Source organism: Orcinus orca, chromosome 16 (genome assembly GCF_937001465.1).
Source record: "Orcinus orca chromosome 16, mOrcOrc1.1, whole genome shotgun sequence".
In the NCBI taxonomy this organism is placed as follows: Eukaryota; Metazoa; Chordata; class Mammalia; order Artiodactyla; family Delphinidae; genus Orcinus; species Orcinus orca.
Window position 1 is genome coordinate 79300734 of NC_064574.1, and position 19269 is coordinate 79320002.

At 56.4% G+C, this 19269-nt stretch overlaps 1 protein-coding gene across 2 annotated transcripts in view; it reads left to right on the top strand.

Moving 5' to 3' along the window:
• The window catches only part of LOC101286608 (NADPH--cytochrome P450 reductase), a 58596-nt gene extending 39424 nt beyond the window's left edge, over positions 1–19172 (top strand). The window contains exons 3-16 of one of the 2 annotated variants that reach the window (XM_012532721.3): positions 6567–6615; positions 10465–10593; positions 12147–12296; positions 12778–12902; positions 13300–13389; positions 13774–13872; positions 14902–15018; positions 15125–15243; positions 17062–17243; positions 17400–17549; positions 17898–18168; positions 18256–18401; positions 18477–18562; positions 18663–19172. In XM_012532721.3, the coding sequence (XP_012388175.1) occupies positions 6567–6615; positions 10465–10593; positions 12147–12296; positions 12778–12902; positions 13300–13389; positions 13774–13872; positions 14902–15018; positions 15125–15243; positions 17062–17243; positions 17400–17549; positions 17898–18168; positions 18256–18401; positions 18477–18562; positions 18663–18807 (1858 nt within the window). In that variant the 3' untranslated portion in view covers positions 18808–19172. The remainder of the gene's footprint in view (positions 1–6566; positions 6616–10464; positions 10594–12146; positions 12297–12777; positions 12903–13299; positions 13390–13773; positions 13873–14901; positions 15019–15124; positions 15244–17061; positions 17244–17399; positions 17550–17897; positions 18169–18255; positions 18402–18476; positions 18563–18662) is intronic. The other variant, XM_049699722.1, reaches the window with a different exon arrangement.
• Positions 19173–19269: the final 97 nt, after the last annotated feature.

Below are 19269 nucleotides of genomic sequence, written 5' to 3' on the forward strand. Positions count from 1 at the left end.
AAACGTCTCAGCAGCGAATGCGGTGCCCACCTTGCTGGTCTACAGGAGGCCGAGATGTGCTGGTTCCACAGCGCGCTCTGCCCCCAGGTGACTGGACCCAGCATCGTAGGCTCTGTTACACACAGTTCTTCTGTAGGGAGGGAGGTGGGAACCAGGTCTAACTTAATATGATCCTGAGGCGCCCCGGCAGCAGGCTCGCCGCGCTCCCTCTATGGGGAAATGGCCCTGCCATAGCAACCTGCACCACCGCCTTCCAATGTCCAGAGGAGCTTTGTTCCGCCTGCACGACTCACTTTTTTTTTTTTTTTTTTTTTTAATGGGAAAGGGGGAGGATGTGGGGAGAAAGGGCTCTGATATAAACAGTTACCAAGGAGACCCGAGCCGGGGTTGGAGAGGTTTCCTCCTTCCCTCGGTCCATACAGAAGGAGGAGGGGTGTGTGCCAGACGCAGGGGCTCACGGGAGGTTCCAGCCCAGAGTCCTGGTTCCTCCCTGCTGGAGCTGCCAGACGCAGCAGCTCTCCCAGGCTGCGGGGACCGAGGCAGGCAGGGGCTCAGCAGGGCTTCCGAGAGGACCAGGGTGTCCGGGAGGATGTTCAGTGTCTGCGGGCCAGTCTGCCCGCTGCCAGCACTGGTAGAGAATGGACAGAGCCCGACTCGCTAGCTGCTGGCTCCCCGTCCGTTTCCAGGAGAGCAGCAAGCTTCCTTTTCCCTTCAGTCCAGAGTTGAGAGTAAGAAACCATGGGGTGCGCGTACTCATCTCTGCAGGACGAGCCCATCCTGAGAAGGTCAGTTCCAGACAGTGTCCGGGCAGATGGTGTGGATGCCCTCGGGCACCCCTACTCAGTGTGGATGGAACTTCTTCCCCGGGCAGGGATGCCTGGAGGCACGAGGAGGGCGCTGTGTAGAGTTGACCGCAGACTCGGGGGCAGTCCCAGGGGGCTCACCCAGGCACGGCCACCCTGCCTCCTTCGGTCCTGGTTTGCAGGCTGCATTTCTCTGCTTCCAGAGGAAGGGGTTTAGACCGGAAACCAGAAGGGCCCCCATCACCCACTCCTCGGCCTGTGAAAGATGGGGTTCCGAGTGCAGATCCCGGCATGAAGCTGTCAGGAGGGGTGAAGCCAGCCGAGGGCGCCCAGGTGTGGACCTGCTCGGGGCCCGGCAGCCGGGCGTCGCGGTGGGCAGCGGCAGAACCCGCCTGGTGTAACCGGTGGGAACGTGGGGAGCTGCTCCGCGCCGGGCAGTGACTAGAGGCACGGACAGTGTCTTTCCCTGCCTCCACGGGTTTCCCTTTTCCCTCATGGGGCTGTGGGCGTGATCCTCCTTTTCCCCGTGGGCCGAAGCTAATGACGGGACCAGTGCTGCCTTCAGAAGTGCATGCCCTTCTCAGGAACACCCTTCCCCTGGGGGCGGGGGGCCCTAGCACCTCCTGCCCGCCCTCTGACACCCCCAGTGAGACCTGCGTGGAGGGCCCCCCCCCGCCCTTGCTGCCGGCCTGGATCGTCCGCCCCGTGCAGCTGCGTGGGCGCCCCCCAGACCTCCTCCCCAGAGCTCAGCTCCCACCCGCTGCTTGGGTCTCATCCAGCAGCCCCTCAGCTGCCGGCTGCCACGGCTTTCCCTCCTGGGAGCCGTTTTCCTCTCTGAGAATAGAGCCCAGCTCTTCCGCAAGGCCTTTCCTGGGTTCTTCGGCCGCAGTGCCTGCTCCCTCAGAAACCCCGTGGCATGGTGTCCACTCCGTCCATTTGGTCTTCGCACACCTCACCCTGTTGAAATCACAGAGTGACCCAGACAGCTTTCTTCTGCCCTCCGTATCCTCGAGAGCTAAACAAGTTCCAGGTGCTGAGTGCGACCATGGGGTGACTGCAGACACCGAGATGCAGTGTTTTCCATAGAGGAACCTGAGGCCTCAAGAGGCCCAACTTGTCCAGTCACAGGCCCATTTGGTGGCAGAACCAGAATTTGAACCCAAGTCTCTGCTCCTGGTGTGTGGCCCCTCCCCTTCCTCCGTGATTCTCCCGGGCTCTTTCTCCAGCCTGGCGATGGACCCTTGGAAGGTGGAGGCTGCCTCATTTAGTCTCATGCCCTCGGCACCGCCCAGTGCACACGTCACCCGGAGATGGAGAAAGGGCAACCGGCCGCTCCCTGGGTGGTGCAGGTCCCTCTGGTCCCTTTCTTCAGCAAGGCCCCAAATCTGCTCAGATGTAGCTTCTGAGGAAACCTCTGCCCTTTGAGAAAAGAGAGCTTTTCTACTGACGTCAGACCCTCTCAGGTGGACAGGGGAGCCTCCAAAGGCCTCCAGGCCGCCTCAGCCAACCTTCTGTTGGGCAGAGACTCAGACTGACCGCCCGAGAAGCCCATAAAACGTCGTGTGCTCAGTGCTGGGCACCGTGCTGATTGCAAAGAGTTACACAGATAGCTCCCCCCAGATTGTGAAACCCAGGCCTCAAGTTGAGCAATGAGAATACGCTGAGACAAGCGCCTGGATGGAGTTCCTGAAGACGTACTGAAGACGGTGACAAACAACCTTATGTCTGAGCGGCAGGGAAAGGTGCTCTGGAGAGGAGCTTAGGCCGAGTGTCTTCAGGGATAAGCAGGGGTCGGTGGCAAAGGGTTAGAAGAAGGACACTCTAGGCCACGGCGTGGTGGGTCCAAGGGCACAATGGAACCAGGGAGCGGCGGGCTGGTCACTGTGGCCAGAGCATTTGGAAGGTGGAGGGGGGTGGATTCTGAACTGGTGGGCCCCTTTCTCTTACTTAGAATAGCTTCTCTGATGTGGGTTTCTACCCAGGGTGTAGCTCTTCTAGTCATCCTCACCAGAGCCTTCAAAATTAACCCATCTATATCCACTGGCACAGCGTTTCTTAAAATAGCAAGTAATTTGTATCTTCTTAGTACAAAAGCCTTACATTTTCATTGTAGGAAAGAAAAGAGTGGAGGAGTTGGGAATAGAAATTAGCAAGAAAAAGAAACAAAAAACTCATAATTGCTCAACCTGAGGACAGAACAGCTCTTAACACGTCAGCACCTACCCTTCTGTACCTTGCTTTTACACAAAAATGGGATTGTGTCACCTGTGTTACTTTGTAGCCTGCCTTTCCCATTTGACAAGAACATCAGGTGATGGTCTGTGCTGTTCGGTACAGAGCAGCGTGTGTCACAAGGCACTAAGCTGTTCAACCTCTCCCCTGTCTTCAGACGTCTGAATGTGTATTTGAATATAAAATGTATTTTTAATTATAAAAGTAACAGAAAACAAGAATTTGGAAAATTAGGGAAACCCTCTCACCCGTTATCCTTACACTCCCGTGTCCTCTGTCTTAAGATGCTGGTGTGTTTCTCTTCAGGCCACTTTTCTATGAACAACTAATCATGTGCATTCCACTTCTAAGGACACAGATTCTGCTTTTCCCAGAAGAGGGCAATTGTGAGGGAAGATGCATTGGTTACCTTGCTGGCTTGTTTCTCGCTTGGCTTTGCGTCATCTGAATTTCTCCTGGAGCATCTGCTGTGGCCCGTCCACACGTGGAGAACTGGCAACGGTCAAGAAATTGACGAAGAAGAGTTCCATATAAGTGAATATTCCAAAACTCAAACCTGGCCCCTTTTAGGTGTCAACTGAATGCATTTACTTTGTTTTCATTTTTTTAATTGAGGTGAAATTCACACCCCTTAGAATTCACGGCTTTCACCATTTTACAGTGTATAATTCAGTGGCTTTTAGTACAGTCATCCTGTTATACAGGCATACCACTGCCTAATTCAAAACCTTTCATCACCCCAAAGGGAAACACTGTCACTCCCCACCCCCTCCCCCCAGCCCCTGGCACCACTAGTCCACCTCCCGTCACTATGGGTTTGCCTATTCCAGACGTTTTGCCTATTCCAGACGTTTCCTATAAATGGAAATTGCATTTAGTTTTGACCTGCTTTTTTTCTCATGATTTTTCATCAGAAACATTTGTCTAGGTTGCTGGTATTTAACCATCAGTTTAGATTTACATCTGATTTTATGTTTAGTGGGTAGTATATTCTCATGACTCAGAATTCAAAGCTACTCAGTGGTGGAATTCGCGTCATCGTGCGCCTTGCTTCCTTTCCTGATGGTGTGTCTTGGTGAGCACACCGCGTTAGTGCTCAGACAGACAGACAGACAAGGTTGTAGGTTGTGTTGTAGTTCAGTCTGCACACAGCTAGAGGGTTAGTGAAGACGTGGCCATTCGCGGCTGGGCGCGGGCAGAAGTTGGACATGTGGCCAAGATGCTAGACACAAGACCCCTTTGAAGTGCAGGTTGGAGCTGGGCGTGGGAAGATGGAGCTGGGCGTGGGAAGATGGAGCTGGGCGTGGGAAGATGGAGCTGGGCGTGGGAAGATGGGGCCAGGCCTGAGCGCCTCTGCTCATTCGTGCTCCTGCCCTGGCCCTGCTGAGGTTAGGGATGGGCCGGCCCGGGGATGCCGGGATAAATGGGGAGTTGGGGATGGCCTGCTCTGGGTTCCTGTGCAGCTGGGCCCTTGCTGGGTGGGAAAGCCTGGGTGGCCAGCCCCCCGCTGCCTCCCTGCTGCCCCTTGTGGGGCTGTTGCACCGAAGGGACCTCGGGACGGAGGAGGGAGGCTGGAGTGGCCAACCCGGGCACCGGGCCTCACCTTCCCCTGCTGCCGACCGTGATGTTATTTAATGCTGAGACCCTGAAAATAGCATTAGTCCTGCACCTACTAACCTAGTGAAAAACCCAGCGGGGGCTTAGACATGAAACTTCTGATACCCTTATGTTTACAAAATACCTGTCTGAACAGCTTTGCAGGGGCATCCTTAAAAGAAACCTTCAGGGCTTCCCTGGTGGCGCAGTGGTTGAGAGTCCGCCTGCCGATGCAGGGGACACGGGTTCGTGCCCCAGTCCAGGAAGATCCCACATGCCGTGGAGCGGCTGGGCCCGTGAGCCATGGCCGCTGAGCCTGCGCGTCCGGAGCCTGTGCTCCGCAACGGGAGAGGCCACAGCAGTGAGAGGCCCGCGTACCGAAAAAAAAAACCTTCACTTACATAAGTTTTTCCACGGACTCCAGGCCTGTAGCCCTGACAGACATTGCTTCATGCTGTTGTGGTGAGAGAGTGTGTGTGTGTGTGTGTGTGTGTGTGTGTGTGTGTGTGCGCGCGCGCACACGTGCATGCTGGCACTTCACTCTGTTACACTCTACTGTGCACAGGAGGCAGTGGAAAGAGCAAAGAATGTATGTCTTTCGTTCCCCGGGTATGAATGCAGCCTATGGGGCGTGTAGCAGAGAGTGAATTGCTGGGCTGTAGAGTCACAGGAGGTACTGCCAAGCCGCGTTCCAAAGTCACCGTGCCATATCGCCCTCTCCCAGCTGCGTGTAGGAATTCCCATTGCTCCACAGCCTCGCTTGTTTGAGATCTTGTCGGTCTTTTCAGTTTTAGCCATTCTTACTGGGTGTATGATAGATCTCACTGTGGTTTTAACTTCCTTTTCTCCGGTATCTAATAACGTTCAAGCCTTTTGACAATGTTTCTGTCGCAGTATGTGTCTTTTCTGATCGATTTGTAGGGATTTCTTATATTCTCAACCCTAGTCATCAGTCAGATACGTGTACATTGCAGACACCTTCTTCCGTGCTGGGGCTTGCCTTCCATTCCCTTGATGGTGTCTTTTTAAACAGAAACAACGGTATTTTAGTGTTCAGATTTGTCGCTTGGTTCAGACCGGCCATGTTTCAAACATCTTAAATATTTACCGTCCAGAGGTAAATCACCTTGCTGTCTTAGGCCTGAGCGTCCCTGGGGAGGCTCGCTGGGTTGCTTTAGTTGGCTCTGCAGGCCTGGGGCAAGGACAGAGAGAAGGGAAAGGACCAGAAGTGGAGAGGGAGGGGCAGGAGGCCAGAGCTAGGAGGTGGAGAGGCGGTCCAGTTCAGGGCTTTAGAAGGTGACAGGGTCACAGAGAGGGGAGCAAGTAAAAGTGGCTCCAGGGCAGGGGAGGACTGGGGGGGGGGTGTCTTGGGAATCCCAAGGGACTTGCTATTCATGTGGGGCCTTGGTGGGGAACAGGGGTCTGTCAGGTGAGGAACTGGAGTGAGGACGCTCTGGGCGGAGACGGTGGTGTTGACAGAATTCTAAGGACCATCGTGGAGGGCTGGTGTGTGGAGGGGAGTGGCAGGCGAGGCTGGGACAGGTTCTGAAGGGACTTGTGCACCCCTGGTCCTGTGGGTCATGGGAGCCATGGAAGGTTCCAGAGCGCAGCAGTAGCACGGTCAGAATCTTATTTGGGAAACTCCTGGTTGCCTTGAGGTGGGGACCATAGGCTGTGGATGGTGAGCGGCCGGGGAGTGAGCTTGACCCTTCGTTCTCGTGAACTCATGTACCCGGGTGGGTCAGCCCAGGCCCTGCGAGGTGCTGGATTTGGACTTACCAGGCCCCAGAGCCTGGGTCCTGCCTCTTCCAGCCCCGGCACTGGACCAAAGGCGGCTGCTGGCGGGGGCACCACAGAGTGGAGCGGGCGGAGCTGGAAATGCCCCTTGCTGCTGCCATGTGCCTCCTGTGCCCAGCAGACACTTTTATTTTTCAGGACCTCCTCTGTCAAAGACAGCAGCTTCGTGGAAAAGATGAAGAAGACGGTGAGTTTTCTCTTTGTGCTCGGCCCTGGTGGGTGTGTGGGGGCATCCAGCAGAAGGCCAGCTTCACTGGACGGGAGGAGAAGCGGGCGGGAAGCCGGCTCAACTCCCTGTGTGCGTACTTTCTGGGCTAACCAGAGCCTCGAGGCTGCTCTGCTGTTGCTGGGACAGTTTACTCCGCTTTTTGAGTATTTACTTCTTGAACAAACCAAACTGTAAGAACAGACCCTCCCTCTGACTCGGATGCCGCCCCATCTCCTCCCTCCCAGACCAGGCTGTGTCCGTGAGCATATGTAAACCTCACATAGCTGTGATCCTAGCACAGCTACAACTTTATCTGTTTGATTTTTGTTTATTTAAGTGTTGAATTTTATGACCAGGTGCTTCATTCACATGGTTAAAGTCCAAAACATAAACTATTTACTGGAAAGCTCTCCTGTCCCTGTCACCCATCACTGTCCTTAGTATTTTATAGATCCTTCTAGAGCTTTTTTATGCACATATAATAAAAACAAATACAGACTTACACTTTTTTTTTTTGCGGTACACGGGCCTCTCACTGTTGTGGCCTCTCCCGTTGCGGAGCACAGGCTCCGGACACGCAGGCTCAGCGGCCATGGCTCATGGGCCCAGCTGCTCCGCGGCATGTGGGATCTTCCCAGACCGGGGCATGAACCCGTGTCCCCTGCATCGGCAGGCGGACTCTCAACCACTGCGCCACCGGGGAAGCCCCAGACTTATACTTTTTAAACACAGAAGGTGGTATATTACATACACTGCTATAGACCTTCATTTTTTTCCCACTTAATGGTATGTCTTGGAGCTCCTTTCACAACAATTCAAAAATACCTCCCGCATTCTTTATTATAGTTGCGTGATGATCCCATGTGTGGCCACAAGTACTATAATTTGTTTTAATACTGCCTTGTTAATGGGCGCTTGAAATATTTCTAATCTTTAGCTCTTACAGATAGTGCTGCTGTGACTGTGTAGATCAGTTTGCATATTTGAAAATACAGTAAAATCCCAGAAGTGGAATTTTTGGATCAAAAGATATATGCAGGGCTTCCCTGGTGGCGCAGTGGTTGAGCGTCCGCCTGCCGATGCAGGGGACACGGGTTCGTGCCCCGGTCCGGGAAGATCCCACATGCCGCGGAGCGGCTGGGCCCATGAGCCATGGCCGCTGGGCCTGCGTGTCCGGAGCCTGTGCTCCGCAACGGGAGAGGCCACAGCAGTGAGAGGCCCGCGTACCGCAAAAAAAAAAAAAAAAAAAAAAGATATATGCATTTGTGATAGAAACTGCCAGATTGTGCCCCACCCCCGTAGAGGTCACGCCGCGGGGCCGTCACTAGCAGTGTGAGAACACCTGCTCCCCAAGCCTTGCCAACAGAGTCTGCTATCAAAGTTTGGGATTTTGCCAGTTTTCTAGGTTACAAAAAAGATATTTCTGTGGAGTTCTAATTTGCATTTTTCCTATGAATGAGTTTAAGCAAATTTTCATGTTATGCTGGCATTTCTTTTCTCTTTTTTTACAGATTCTTTGTTCAAATCTTTTGCCCACTTTTCTGTTGGGATTGATCTTTCTCAAGGAACTCCTTAAACTTATTAGGGTGATTAACCCCTCGTCTGTGATATGAGTTAAAAATATTTTTCCCAGCTAACAGTTTGTGTATCATTCAGCTTATTGTGTGTTTACTTGTTCGTTTCGCCTGTTAAAGTTCTTTAGCCCATTTAACTATTCTCTGACTTCTGGACTTTGAGTCATCATTTGAAAGGCTTCCCCCCTCTAAAGAGATAAAGGAATTCTTCCATATTTTTTTCTAGTATTTTTATGATTTTGTTTTCCATATTTAAAATTCAATCTGTTGGGAATTTATCCTGGTGTAAGATGTAAGGTATGGGTCCAACAATTTTTTACACAGCTCTCTAAATTCCGTGTAATAAAGTCCATCTTTTCCCCACTAGTTTTATCATAAATGTAATTCCCATGGGTATTTGAGTGTAGTTCTGTATTTTCCTGTTCTGGTACTTTGATCTAGCTGTCTGTGTATAAGCAATATCATACTGTTTAATTATTATAACATTGTTGTATAATTATTATAACTTGTTTTAATATCTGTAGCACTAGGCACTTCCTCCCTCCCCATCACTCTTATTTTTCAGTTTTCCTGGCTATTACTTCATACGTATTCATTCATTTTAGGTAACAGTTTTATTGAGATATAATTCCTATTCCATACAGTTCTCCAATTTAAAGTTTATTTTAAAAAATAAATATACTAAAAATCACATCAGTGATTTTTAGTATATTCCCAGTTGTACAAACTATCACCACAATCCATTTTAGGACATTTCTATCATCCCCAAAAGAAACCCTATGCCCATAAGTAGTCACTCCCCATTCCCCCACCCTGAGCCCTAAGCAACTATTCATCTCCTTTTTATCTCTATAGAGTTGCCTATATGGCAACTGGACATTTCATGTAAGTGGAATCATACCGTATATGGCCTTTTGTGGCATCTTTCACTTAGCGTAATGTCTTCAAGGTTCATCCATGCTATAGCATGCGTCAGCACTTCATTCCTTTTATTGCCAAATGATGTTCCAGTGGATGGATTTGCACTTATTTTTCCACAGGATTTTTAGGATCAAATTGTTGATGAAAAAAGAGCTGTTCAAGTTTTTATTAGGATCGTGTTACATTTCTGTACTGATAGAGGGAGGGCTGACATCTTGTACGTTGAGTTTTCCTGTGCAAAATCAGAGTGCCTTTCCATTTGGTTGAGTCCTTTATCACTCGGTAGCTTCTCACGTGTTTCTTGTATGGCTTATTTCTAGGTACTTTATATATTTTGATGCTACCATAAATATTTAGCTACTGTTTTATATCCTGTTTTGCTCCCTTGACATCATAAGCATTATTTAAAAATACCTTTTTAAATGATTTTAAAATGATTTGTAGAAAATTCAGGAAATGTAAAAGGTATGAGAACACTTTACAGCAATTGTAGTCCCTCTGTTTTATTTTGTCATTTGTACCTGTCAGTTAGGGCTCTGTGCCAGGCCAGAGACCCCTCCAGGCATTTTGGGCACTGGAAGGCTGCCGCAGAGAAACCTCACGTCTACAGAAAGGGACCGGGGAGGTGGCCTGTGCCTTGCTTCCACCTTCCAGATCTTGCAAAGCACATCCAGTTGGCTGGACCTAATTTGCTGCATCCCTGGCTGGAGGGAGTCTGGGGGATGGAGTTCCAGCTTTTCCAGAGCTGCTGCAGTGGGCACAGTAGGAGGAGGGTGGGATGAAGAGCCTGTGAGCCAGTCTATATGGTACCTTTCCCCATTGTCTAGATTTTTATAAAGCACATGCATTACTTTTGTAAACATCCAGAAAAACTCACCCATGATTCCCCATTTAGAGACTCTTGGTATATTTCACGCCATTCTTTTTCCCTGTGCATTTATATGTATAAACACACACATATATGTGGAGTGGATATGTAACGAAATTGGATTATACTATACACAGTCTTTGATCACTTTTTTTTTTTACTGAACGTCATTTCTGCATTTTTACACGTCCTTTAAAAATATGCCCACAGTGTGATTTTGAGCAGCTTGTGTGAGTAGCATTATCTTGATGGCTCCACTGAAGTCAGCTAGGTGGCCTCTGACCCATCCGCTGCAGTGGCTGTGGCAGTGAGATGCTAGCCCCAGAGCGACTTAGAAAGGACCTGAAGCAGGCAGGAAAGAGGGTGCCCTTGAGGGACCTGCCTGCCCCTGTGGTCACCTAGAGCCTCCAGTGAAGCCTGTGGCTCTTGGCCCCTCACTGATCCCGCATGTCTGGCCGTCCCTAGGGCAGGAACATCGTCGTGTTCTACGGCTCCCAGACGGGGACCGCCGAGGAGTTTGCCAACCGCTTGTCCAAGGACGCCCATCGCTACGGGATGCGGGGCATGGCGGCAGACCCGGAGGAGTATGACCTGGTGAGCTCTTGCCGCACCCTGCCCCCTTCCTCCCATGCAGTGCAGCCCAGGGCATTAAGGAAGTCACGTCTGGATCATGGAGACGCTTAAAGGGCTGAGTTAGCCAAAGGGACAGACAGGAATAGGCGTCTCTTGTCATCTGTTCCAGCAGCCAGGTGGCCCCAGTTGTAAGGACATTAAGAACACCTGGCCCCGGTGTGCGCATGTGCGCTCTCAGCAGTGCTCACGCTCAGCCTTCCAAGCTCTCCACGCTGCAGGCTTTGCAAGTGCTGGGCAGGTGCCAGCAGAAGGGACTCAGGCACCTAGTGGATTGGTTGTGGCTTAAAAGATGAAAAGGGTCTCAGCAAGTCAGGAGAGGAACTGTTTCTCATCTCCCCTCAACCCCCACCTGAGAACTGCAGTTCCAGGGGAGCTGGACCGAGTCATCGGGGGGTCTGGGCTCTAGTGCCGCTCTGCCCTGACTGCCCGTGTGACCCTGAGCGAGCGCCCACCGAGGGCCTTCCTTGACTCGTCTACAGAGAGGCAGTGAGGGTGTTGGGTGAGCCATCTCCAGGAACCCTTCAGCTGGGCTTTGAAATGAGGCTGTAAACTCGCATGTGTGGGCTTGGGGAGGGCCAAAGAGAGCCCAGGAATTGAGGGAAAGGCCCCCATCTGGAGCTGCAGGATCCCCGCCTTCTCCTGACAGCCATCCTTGGCACGTGGCCCCTCCGGGCCAACACAGGACTGTCTGCAGGACGCAGCCCCCACTTCCTGGCCCCAGCTGCACCCAGCCTGCCTCTGAGGGTGGTGGGGACCCGCTCACCTTGCTACCTCTCCTCCGCGCATCGGCTCTTTCGCCAGTCGTGGCTCTCCAAAGGGCAGGAAACTTCCAGCAGTCTGCTTGCCTGTTTCTGAGACAGCCAGGCCAGCGGCCCCAGGTGGACTCAGTGGGCAGGGAAGTGGGGAGTGGTCCTTAGGCACCCAGGAGGGGCAGGGCTGGCAGGGAGCAGGTAGTCCTGGGAAGATGCCCCAGGGAGTTGCCTTCCTGCTTCTCCCCTGAAGGGTCATTGCCAGACATCGGGGCAGGGGAGGCAATGTCGGGCTCTTGCTGCTCCAACAACATGATAAATGAACTTTCCCTTAGAGCTGCTTCCCACATGTGCCACTCCATCTCCCAAACCGAACCATCCCCCACCTACTCCACACCCCTGCCTTCGGTCCTGGGGACGAGCACCACTACCCATCTGTCTTAGGACCTGGGTTTCGAGTTGGCGGACAGCTGGTTAGGAATTAGTGCGAGCCCAGGTCCTCCTGTGCCCCAGGGACTTGGTGGGATGATGAGGTTCTCCGGAGGTGGCCCAGGGCACCGTGTTCCAAGTGCCAGCCCATAGCCTAGAACCCAGCATACTTCTGTCCACACCCCAGGCCCTCACCTGTGCTCTTCTGGGCCTGCTGTTCCCTTTGCTCTTGAAATGCACCCCGTCCACGTGAACCCTTGACTCGCCCATCTGCACCCCTGCTGGGAGCAGGCTTAGTCTTGGTTGCTGGGCCTGGCCCTGCCTTTGTCTCCCCAGGGCGACCTGAGCAGCCTGTCAGAGATTGAGAACGCCCTGGCAGTGTTCTGCATGGCCACCTACGGCGAGGGGGACCCCACTGACAATGCCCAGGACTTCTATGACTGGCTTCAGGAGACGGACGTGGACCTCTCTGGGGTCAAGTATGCGGTGAGTCACCCATGTGGGCTTGTGCAACCTCCGGAACCCGTGTCCAAGAGGAACTCCTCCGGTTCTCACCTCGTTTGATCAGCTAGGGCAGGCCCAGGTGCCAGGACAGCAGCTTCGAGCTGAGGGCCTGGTAGGGAGCTCGTGGCAGGGAATCCCAGGAAGGCCGCTCATGGGGCGACCCTGTCTTGCGCCCGGGCCCGGCCCAAGAGCTCCCCCTCCCATGTCCCAGCCCCACTTTGCTCGGGAGCATGTGCTGCTGGAGACTGAAGGCAAGAGAAGGGCGGTGGGCTGACCAAGATTCGGCTGGGCAAGGAGAATCTTGAATGGGCAGGGTGAACCCCCCCTGCTGCCGCCAGGGTCAAGGCCAAGGTGGTTGAGGAGGGGCTTGGACTGCAGGTCACCAAAACAAAGCCGCCTCTGGGGCCTTACAGTGCAAGGTGTCTGGCAGGGACCGCTGACCACTGGCCCCTCATGCACACAGGTGTTTGGCCTTGGGAACAAGACCTATGAGCACTTCAACGCCATGGGCAAGTATGTGGACAAGCGGCTGGAGCAGCTCGGGGCCCAGCGGATCTTTGATCTGGGGCTGGGCGACGACGACGGGAAGTAAGTGACCCCCCTCCAGGGCCCCCGCCCTTGCACGCCCCCCTGGGCTGTCGTGTGTCAGGAGCTACAGGTTAGGGCTGGCCGGGGCACAGGAGGAGAGGGCAGAGCCATGATGTCAGCGCAACTCCGTGACCCGCCTCACCACAGGGGAGGGAAGGCCATCCCCCCATCGCCAGTCCCCACGTTCTTTGCTCATCCACACCCTCCCGGCTCACCCGGCTCAGATGGGGCCTCCCGTGGTTACTGCAGACCCTCTGGACGCTTCCTGATGCCCTGGGTTACGTCACTGGGTGGGCTGGCGTGAAATGAACCCTCCAGCTTGGAGGGGTGATGGGACAGAGTCCGAGCTCTCCCGGCAGCCCCATCTGGAGCCTGGCTCATCCCCTCTCGTCCCCAGCCTGGAGGAGGACTTCATCACGTGGCGAGAGCAGTTCTGGCCGGCCGTGTGCGAGCACTTAGGGGTGGAAGCCACTGGAGAGGAGTCCAGGTGAGTGTGCGCAGGTGGGCCGGGGCCTCGGGTGCTGCCTGCCGAGGGTGGGTACTGGACTGGCGTGTGTGGTGGGGCTGGAGGAGGCTGCGGCAGGGGCGCGGGCCTAAGCGCTTGGGCTGTGCCTGCAGGTGACGGTCAGGGCGGGCTTCCTGGCCTCCTCAGGGCAGAGCCTCGGGCCTGCTGACGGGCCACCCCGCCCTCCGAGCACGCTGTGCTGGCCCCTCCTGCCTCCCATGCTCACGCGTCTCCTTCCTTGTGGGTCACGTCTGGCCCCGCAGCCCTCGCCGCACGTCCCATCGCCTCACAGCCTCACTCTCTCCTTGGGACCCGGCCCCCTCCCGCCCCCCGCCCCCCGCCTCACCCTGCGTCTCCCCTTTGCAGCATTCGCCAGTATGAGCTTGTGGTCCACACAGACATAGACGTGGCCAAGGTGTACGTGGGCGAAATGGGCCGCCTGAAGAGCTATGAGAACCAGAAACCGTGAGTAGAGAGCGTGGCTGGGGCCGGACAGCTGCCTGTCCTGTGCGTCCCTGCAGGGCCTGTCCTCCCAGGCCCTGTCCTGTGGGGCTTCCTTACCCCCACATCCAGGAGTGGGCCCGGGTGAGGGCACCTCCATTTCCATCTCCACCGCACAGGAGGGCGTGAGGCCTGGAGCAGAGAGAGATCGGAGGCTGCTCTGACCCCGGGGCCCTGGGGACCCCTCCACTCCGCTCCCAGCGGTCCCTCCGCCCAGGGCGTGGCCTTGGGGGGACTGGCCCTTGCTCAGCTTGTACTTCATTTTCCCTGTAAATACCCTGGGGTGGGGGGTACCCACCAGTCCCTGGACCAGGACAGTGAGTTCAGCTCTGGGTCTAGGTGGAACTTGGGCAAAAGGGCTCGCTTCCTTAAAAATCTGCCTTGACGTCTGGACATATGTCCAGAAACATAGTGTTCTTCTCTGGGGCCCCTGACTTGCCCCTGGGTGCCACCCAGAATCCTGCTGGAGCCGCCCAGGAAAGACCTCCTAGAACCACCAGGCTTTGAGACCAGCAGCCCTGCTGCAGCTGTAGCCGGAAAGCCCGACATTTCAGTGGCTTCACAGAGTGAAAGCCTCTCTCCTGCTCACGTACAGTCCTGGGCACGTTGGGGAGGGGGCTTTGCTCCACAGTCACTCGGAACCCAGGCCCCTTCCGTCCTGGGGAGCCACCTTCAAGGGCCTGGCCCTCCTTGTGCTCTGCTCACCAATGTGTGCAGAGTGTGGAGGGTCCCCCAGGTTTTTAGGGACCAGCCTCAGTTTCCGTGTCTGTAAGAGGGGACACTGATAGCCTAGTTGTACCCCCTTGCGGGTTGCCAGGAGCACCGCTGTGGATTAGGCTGGGAAAGGCCACTACCTAATTGGAGAGGTGTCCTCGTGACCCTTGGAGGCCAGCTCTGATGTTTCCTGTGTCCTGTGTGGCCAGAAGTGTCCCTTGGGGTGGGAAGATTCAGACTGGAGGCCTGGCCAGTCACTGAGCTGCTCTCCCCACCCAGCCCCTTCGACGCCAAGAACGCCTTCTTGGCTGTCGTCACCACCAACCGGAAGCTGAACCAGGGAACCGAGCGACACTTCATGCACCTGGAATTAGACATCTCAGACTCCAAAATCAGGTATCAGCTGCTGCCACCCCCCACGCCCTCAAACCTTTCACTCAGGCCTCCTGTTTGGGTGCAGAGCTGTCTTCCACCCTCCTCCTGAGCCTCGCATCTCCCCCAGGTATGAATCTGGAGACCACGTGGCTGTTTACCCAGCCAACGACTCTGCCCTGGTCAACCAGCTCGGCGAGATCCTGGGTGCCGACCTGGACGTTATCATGTCCCTGAACAATCTTGACGGTGAGTCCTGGGATCCAGGCCTCCCTACCTACCTGGGCCTGAGGTGGCTGGTGGGAATGGGCCCCTTGGCAAGGTCCATAGGTTGAACTTCTGCTTCGGCCTAAAGCCTGGTGCCCTAGAAGCCCTCATAACCAAGACCCCAGTTACAGGCTGTAGAACAAACTCAGGGCTGGGGGAAGAGGTGGCTGCAGGGTCTGGCACTCTCCCTTTTGGAGTTCCCCCATCCCCTCACCGCCATACTCCCTTGAGGGAGTGCGGGTGCCTGGAGACAGAGCCAGCCCGTGTCCTACAGGGAAGAGAGCCACAACTGGCTGCTGAAGGTCCTCTCTGGCTCCAGGGTCTCCTCACCTGTGAACCCAGGGATCCGAGTCAACAATCCTGATGGCCCTCCAGGCCCATTCAGGGTGCTCAGAGTGCAAGGGGCACTACCATGGGGCAGGGCTGCCCACTGACCTGGGGCCCAGCACGGCCTGGCCCTGCCCCGCTCACTCTTGTCCTCAGTGACCTGACCTGAGCAGCTCCCGAGTCAGCCTCGAGAGGAGCTGCGTGAAAGGAGGCTCATTTGTATCAGATCTCACTGTGCCGGCAGTGCACTCACGGTCGGTAGTGCACATGTGGGCCTTTCTTGCACTGGGGGGCATGTCTCTTGTGCCATCTGAGGCAGGACCTTGCTGGGGGTCAGGAGGGGTGTTGGTGCTCCCTCTGCCCCAGGAGACTCTGGGCCCCTGTGGAGAGCCGTTCACTGCCGAGAGCTGCTTAGAGAGAAGGCTGCAGAGGCTCAACTAGAGGCAGCAGTGGGGCTGCAGAAGCGCCCACACCTGCCCCTGTAGTGCAAGGCCTGAGCCCTGGCTTCTGGGCTCACACAAGAGGGCGCCTGGGCGCAGGGAACACCTGCTACTTGGTGTGGGTGCTGGGCACACGAGGACTTTCAGTTCATGAAAATCCATCAGGCATTGCACTGTGACTTGTACACTGTACGTAGGTCACACTTCAGTACCAAGTTCAAACCCCTCCCCAAAACAGACCCAAACCCCTAAAGGCTGAGCCGTCCTGGGCCAGGCCCTCTCCTCTCCATGTGGCTCGGCAGCCTCGCGGTTCCACGGGGCTCATTTGTGCACAGGAATAAACGCCCCTGCAGTCATGCCTCTAAGAGATGGAGTTGCTCCTGGGTCCAGTCCAGCTCTAGCCTGCTTGTGGGGAGCTGTCAGTAAAGCCAGCCTGTTGACTGTGGTAGTAGAAGGACCCTGGCAAGGGCTGGTGGGGGGGTCTGTGCCAGCAGCTGCCCCTGAGTGTACAGGATGCTGCCCCCATAGCTTGGCCCTTGGGTGACCCATGCACAGACCTCCACATGTGTCCAAGCATAAAAACCGACCTGGAGGGAGCTCTGCTGTCACAGCTGAAGGCCCGGTATTGGCATCGCACAGTCATGAGCCTGGAGCGCCACCCCCCCACAGTGGACCAGGTCCAGCCCGCAGGCAGGCAGGACACACTTGGGGAGCTCCCCCTCTACAGCCCTGTCTCTGAGCAGCTCTTGGCAGGGGAAGGGTGCCCGAAGGGGCTGATTCTCCTGGGTGGGGACAGTGACTGCCAGGCCTACCCCGGCAATATCCTGCCTCTGATGAAGACGACTTGTCCAGCGTGAAGCTTGAGGGTGGCCGAAGCCTGAGGCTTTGCCCCCAAAGTCAAGGAAGGACCAGAAAGAGCTGGTCTTGCTTCCAGTGAGAGCAGGCCTGAGGCTTTGCCCACCCCATCCCGTGGCACCCCACCCATCCCGGGTGCGGCCACTAACCCCGAACCCTGCCTGCTCTCTCCCTACAGAAGACTCCAACAAGAAGCACCCGTTCCCCTGCCCCACCTCCTACCGCACGGCCCTCACCTACTACCTGGATATCACCAACCCGCCCCGCACCAACGTGCTCTACGAGCTGGCCCAGTACGCCTCAGAGCCCTCGGAACAGGAGCAGCTGCGCAAGATGGCCTCCTCCTCGGGCGAGGGCAAGGTGGGCCTGCCACCCACACCCCAGCGCCCGCCACCGCCTCAGCCCCGCACCGCGGCTCCCAGCCAGCACCCCCGGGCCATTCCCCAGGCTGCCTGGGCCCCACTTCAGCCCTGTCCCCTAGGTCCCCGTGTCTCACCTACGTTTGCATCTCCCCAGGAGCTGTACCTGAGCTGGGTGGTCGAGGCTCGAAGGCACATCCTGGCCATCCTGCAGGACTACTCGTCCCTGCGGCCCCCCATCGACCACTTGTGTGAGCTGCTGCCTCGTCTCCAGGCCCGCTACTACTCCATCGCCTCGTCCTCCAAGGTGTGGGCTCCAGGCCTGCCCGCTTATAGGAGACATAGTGTTGGCTCCTTGGAGGGACCGGGGTCCCTGGGCCACAGCCCCAGCTCTGCCCCCGGTGCCCAGGGCAGTTCACTCGAGACTCCTGGGCTGTGTGTCCAGTAGGCTGGACTGTAAGACTGCAAACTGCTGTCCGGCCCCAGTGCCGAGAGCCAGTCAGGAGAGCTGCCAGGAAGGGACCTTTGAACAGGTTTGGGCGCCGCGAAGGGTGTAAAGAGGCGCTGAGCAGGGACCCCCCGCGGCAGGGTGGGTGGCAGGAGGGAGGGGGCCTCCGGCATCACCACGCTCACTCCGACCCTGCCGCCCCGCCAGGTCCACCCCAACTCCGTGCACATCTGTGCGGTGGCTGTGGAGTATGAAACCCAGTCTGGCCGCGTTAACAAGGGCGTGGCCACCAGCTGGCTGCGGGCCAAGGAGCCCTCCGGGGAGAACGGCCACAGGGCCCTGGTGCCCATGTTCGTGCGCAAGTCCCAGTTCCGCCTGCCCTTCAAGGCCACCGTACCTGTCATCATGGTGGGCCCCGGCACCGGGGTTGCCCCCTTCATAGGCTTCGTCCAGGAGCGGGCCTGGCTGAGGCAGCAGGGTGAGTGTACGGGCCCTCGGCGGGCAGGCGGGCGGGCAGCGGGGGCGGGACCGGCGTCCCATATTCCCCTGACTGCTGCTGCCCCAGGCAAGGAGGTGGGGGAGACGCTGCTCTACTACGGCTGCCGCCGCTCTGACGAGGACTACCTGTACCGCGAGGAGCTGGCCAAGCTCCACCAGGACGGCGCCCTCACCCAGCTCAACGTGGCCTTCTCCCGGGAGCAGCCCCAGAAGGTGAGGCCGCGGGCAGGGCCCCGCAGGGCGGAGGGTGGTGTGACCAGCCCTCCTCACAGGTGCCCCTACCCCCAGGTCTACGTGCAGCACTTGCTGAAGAGGGACAGGGAGCACCTCTGGAAGCTGATCCACGACGGGGGCGCCCACATCTACGTCTGTGGGTGAGTGAGGGCAGAGGCGGGGCGGGGACAGGGCCTACCTGCCCGTGGGGGGAGGGGGACCCCTGCCCAGCCCCCAGTGCCACCTCCTTCCCGCCCCCAGGGACGCTCGGAACATGGCGAGGGACGTGCAGAACACCTTCTACGACATCGTGGCCGAGCAGGGGGCCATGGAGCACGCCCAGGCCGTGGACTATGTCAAGAAGCTGATGACCAAGGGCCGCTACTCCCTGGACGTGTGGAGCTAGGAGCACCCGGGCCGCCTTGCTCTGCTCTGCACGCCCTACAGACTCGCTCCCCAACGTGATCGCTTTCCTCGCTCCCCTCTGCCAGTCGCCTAGGTGGGTTCTGCTGGCCCTGCCACAGGAGGCAGGCCCAGTGACTGACAGAGACTGCTCCAGGCCTGAGCTGTACCCTCGGACCCGCCAGCCCCAGGGGGCGTGGCTACGGGTGACCGGGCTGATGCTCCGTGAACACCTCGGGCCCTCGCTGGCTGAACAGGAGGGGCTGCTCCTCTCAGCTGAGTGGGGCCTGGCCCCTCCCCGTGATTTTCAATGAGTGTAAATAATTTTAAATAACCTCTGGCCCTTGGAATAAAGTTCTGTTTTCTGTAGTTGCCAGGTATTACTTGCATAGATCTGGGGCCTCCACCAGGACTCCTTAATTCAGACCCCAGAGAGACCTCAGGAACCCCAAGACCCCTGTCTTAC